Raw genomic sequence first — 3,885 nt, 5'->3', positions numbered from 1 at the left:
CTTCTGTCCAATTGTAAGTATTTTAATATTTTTATAATTTAGGTCAGATACAACTTATTTATAATGATTAATAATAGACCTGCGTGGAGTCAATAATCTATTAATATATAATTTATTACGCTGAAAATGTAAGTGCACTCAATTCTACATCTGACTTGTCTTAATTGATTACTGAAATAAGCCAAACCCTTCAGAACATCAGTCTAAAGTACAAATGTTAACAAACTTATGCAACCTTAAGAAAAGGTATCAAAGCTTTTGTAACAGCGTTTGCAATTCAAAGCTGAATTGTGGAATAATTACAGGACTAATTGAGAACCTGAAAAAGAACTGACGATGGTGGTCTTACAAATGGTACTGCTGCTCTGTGCTGGGAGTTCACTTGCAAAAGATTTTTGTTCACCAAATGTGAACATTTATGCTGAGCTTGAGAAACTGAATGACATGGACAAAAGGATACAAAAATTAGAAGAAAAACTGGCTAAAGTATTGAGTGAGAATGAAGGTAAGGTGGAAAAGTGGTTGCATTTTTTTCAACGTCATTATAGAAAAACAATTTATGAACTATTTTAAAGAAATTGCAACATACTAGGGCTGGGCGACATGGCCTTAAAAAATGTGCGATTTTTTTCACAAGAAATCTGATTTACGATTTAAATCAATCCATTCCTATTACGATTGGATTAGTAGGGTCCATGTAAATGCAGCTAGTGGCTACGTTTACATGCACACTTTTTGGTTCAATCAGACTGAATTCATTCCGATTGGTGAATCTGATTGTATGCTAAATAAAGTGATTGGGTTGATGTGCATGTTTATATGTCACAAGCTTCAAATCAGATTTTTTTTTTTTTTTTTTACATGCGCACTGTTCAAATAGCTAGTGAAAGTGAAAGTGACATATAGATAATATCGAGTTTCTCACTGTTTGCACATAATAACCACTCTCCTACACAGTTCATTTGTTTTTAACAGCAGACTTAATATTTACCCATTTATGGATAAATATATATATATATATATATATATATATATATATATATATATATATATATATATATATATATATAAACCACTGTGCTTTGCTGCTCATATTTACCACACAAAAAAAAGCCCCTCCCTGCACCCAAAACGGGTTGCCTGTAGAATCCAGTGTGGATGAGTATCCAAAACAAGGTTGTCCTGCTCCACGTCACAGTTGCCGAGTGAAAGGAGTTTTATAATGACAGGACACACATTTATACAACACTTTATTCAAAAGGAAGAGCCACACGTTCTGTGCGTCATACATCATTACATTATTTCTACGTCATTGCACATGCGCAGTCCTTTCAGTTTCGTGGTTCAATCCAACCAAGTATTTACATGTACGCTCAATCGTATTAGAAGAAGTATAAACCACCCCCTTTAATCCGATCCAAAATTTCTGAATATTTTTCAATCAGATTAAGCCGTCAATCCGATTACAAACTGATTCTTTGGGTGTATGTAAATGTAGCCAGTGTCAGACGACAGAACAAGTGTAAATATATTTTCTAGTCTATATTTCCATCTTGTAATGCCGCTGGATAAGTTATTATTTTTTTTATATATATAGTGTCAGAACATATTGTCATAAATAAAATAAGTAAGTAGTAACTGCTGTAGGTTGCTTTTTTAGGCGGGTGTGCTTGTGCTGCCACGGTCTTCTTCAGCGGATGTTAAAAAGAAAAGCGATTTTCATTCAAACAAATCGATGTAAACTACACATTCGAGTTAATCGATAAAATCATTTTATCGCCCAGCCCAACAACATACACATCTGTTTAAGTTCATTGTTTAGCAACACTGTGACATTATCATCTTTGTGTATTTGAACAGCTTTGAAACCCCTATTACAAGACTCACAAAATAAGCTTAAATCTTTGCAAAAGGAGAATGAAGGCAAGTAAAAGGCACATTTTGTTGACATTTAAATTCTTTTAATTTTACAATTTTACAAATGAATTTTATTTTGTCATACATTTCATACCAGTCTATTCATTTATTCACAGCCAAAAAGGTTGCCTTTTCTGCTGGACTTCTGGAATCTGGAACAGGACACACTGGGCCCTTTAATTCTGTGATAACTCTGGTCTACAAAAAAGTATTTAGTAATATCGGAGGTGCCTATGACTCAAATACCGGTAAGTTCTGTAAAGAGAATATCATGTCAAATGCAGAATCCTCTTCACATATGATTAGGGTGACCATATGCGCCGTTCATACGGGACACGTCCCAGCCAGGATTTTAATAATGCCTAAAACATCAAGAGCAGTTTGACCAATAACATGCAGGTATTGTACATAATAGACAAATCGTGGGGCTGCGTATGAGAAGGTGAGATCTAGAGGGAACGATCAAAGCGATGCAAATATGCGCACGTGTTTGTTCGTTCGATTGACTTGAAGCGTCGCTGCGCACAAATCCGAAAAAAAAATAAGGAGCCCTCTGCTCTGTGCTTTCTAGCTCTCTTGAATGTTACACAACGATCAGCCTGCACAGTGCAAATAGCCAAAACCTGTATATTTTAGGCAATATTAAAATCCTGGCTGGGATGTGTCCCGTATGAACGGTGCATATGGTCACCCTACATATATTTACTGTGGCTGCTTTGTACATGTGCATTGCAGGTGTTTTCACAGCACCAGTGAAAGGAGCCTATTACTTCAAATTTTACGGTCATGGTCATGGTGGAACAACAATGGCAGTCAGTCTCTTGAAGAATGGTAAAACCCAGTGCTCAGTGTTTGCTTGGAAGCCTACCTCCAATGGTAATGGCAGCAATGGTGTTGTTCTCACACTGGAGATCGGTGATCAGATTTCTACACAACTTTGGGCTAACACCTGGGTTTATGATGATCCAGCAAGTTACACCAGTTTTGGTGGTTTTCTGATTTTCCCCCTGTGAATTTCTGAATTTTGTATAACCCATATCTAGCGCAGGATGCAATATGAAAAAATTGCTCCTGTGTAAAAGATCTGATAATACTCAAATGCAAACTGTATTGCTTCAAGAGAGCAACCATATACATTTATGTTGTTTTTTACTTTCTTCTTTTATAATCATTTATTCATTGATAATAATTTAGCATTTAATCATTTTATTATTTAGTTTGATCATATAATCAGTATTCATTTATTGATATATTATATTAGTTTTCTTATATTATTTTCTCCATTATAGTTTAGTCTTATGATTTTACTTCAAGGGCTGTTTGTCTTCATGAGTAAGAGTGGGAATGGTAATGGAGGGTTTATGGGATGTTGTTTGGAATAACAATACTTTTTGGGTTTGTTTTCTTCACTCTCAAAAATAAAGATACAAAAGCTGTAAAATGAATGCAAAAAGATTATTAAATAAACTCTGCTCTTTTTTATCAGCATTACTTTATCTCCTGCTTCTGTTCTTCTCTGACTTTGCTCAATCAACTTCTTGGCTCATAGAAGACTGTAAAAGGAGTTTTAGGTACCTGACAAGAATTGCTTATAACAGGTTTTTGGTTATTAGGCAAATTTGCTGGCTTGTTGTTGTTACCAGACAAAATTTATATCTTCTGATAGGATCTAGAGTAAGGGGCTGGATCTAAGTGAACGGCATCTTAGCAAATAAGAGTAAAGGCATAAAGAGAAGGAGAACATTGCTTTTTAGTTAAGGAGATCATTTACATTTTAGTTTTTAGGGGATCTTTTTATGCCAACGTCTCAATTACTTCACAGCATTAGCTGGAGGCAAAACAAAGGAATAACTGGAGTTATCCAGTACAAACCAGCACAGAGTACAGTATGTGAAGCAGTTAGGGGAATATTTCTGCCTCCACCTAAATTAAAATTAAATTAAATGTAAAAATAATTTTAAAGTTTAG

At 34.9% G+C, this 3,885-nt stretch overlaps 1 protein-coding gene across 2 annotated transcripts; it reads left to right on the top strand.

Annotated features, from left to right (window-relative positions):
- The first annotated feature begins 207 nt into the window (after positions 1–207).
- Positions 208–2,978, top strand: LOC113110954 (complement C1q-like protein 4). 2 transcript variants are annotated; one of them, XM_026275277.1, is made up of 4 exons: positions 208–505; positions 1,861–1,923; positions 2,034–2,218; positions 2,616–2,978. In XM_026275277.1, exons 1-4 carry the CDS (start codon positions 337–339, stop codon positions 2,928–2,930), a joined length of 732 nt encoding a protein of 243 aa, XP_026131062.1. In that variant the 5' UTR covers positions 208–336; the 3' UTR covers positions 2,931–2,978. The 2 variants fall into 2 exon arrangements, with proteins under 2 accessions (XP_026131062.1, XP_026131072.1); XM_026275287.1 differs by having other exon boundaries at positions 216–505; positions 2,034–2,165; positions 2,653–2,975.
- Positions 2,979–3,885: the final 907 nt, after the last annotated feature.

This window comes from Carassius auratus, chromosome 2, assembly GCF_003368295.1.
Source record: "Carassius auratus strain Wakin chromosome 2, ASM336829v1, whole genome shotgun sequence".
Lineage (NCBI taxonomy): Eukaryota > Metazoa > Chordata > Actinopteri > Cypriniformes > Cyprinidae > Carassius > Carassius auratus.
This window is presented reverse-complemented; position numbering and strand designations above follow the sequence as displayed.

Excerpts from the sequence above, each read along its gene's own strand:
- LOC113110954 (XM_026275277.1), top strand. The coding sequence starts at position 337 with ATGGTGGTCTTACAAATGGTACTGCTGCTCTGTGCTGGGAGTTCACTT. Across the intron at positions 1,924-2,033 it reads TTTGCAAAAGGAGAATGAAG|CCAAAAAGGTTGCCTTTTCT; the intron begins GCAAGTAAAAGG and ends ATTTATTCACAG. Across the intron at positions 2,219-2,615 it reads CAGAATCCTCTTCACATATG|ATATTTACTGTGGCTGCTTT; the intron begins ATTAGGGTGACC and ends GTCACCCTACAT.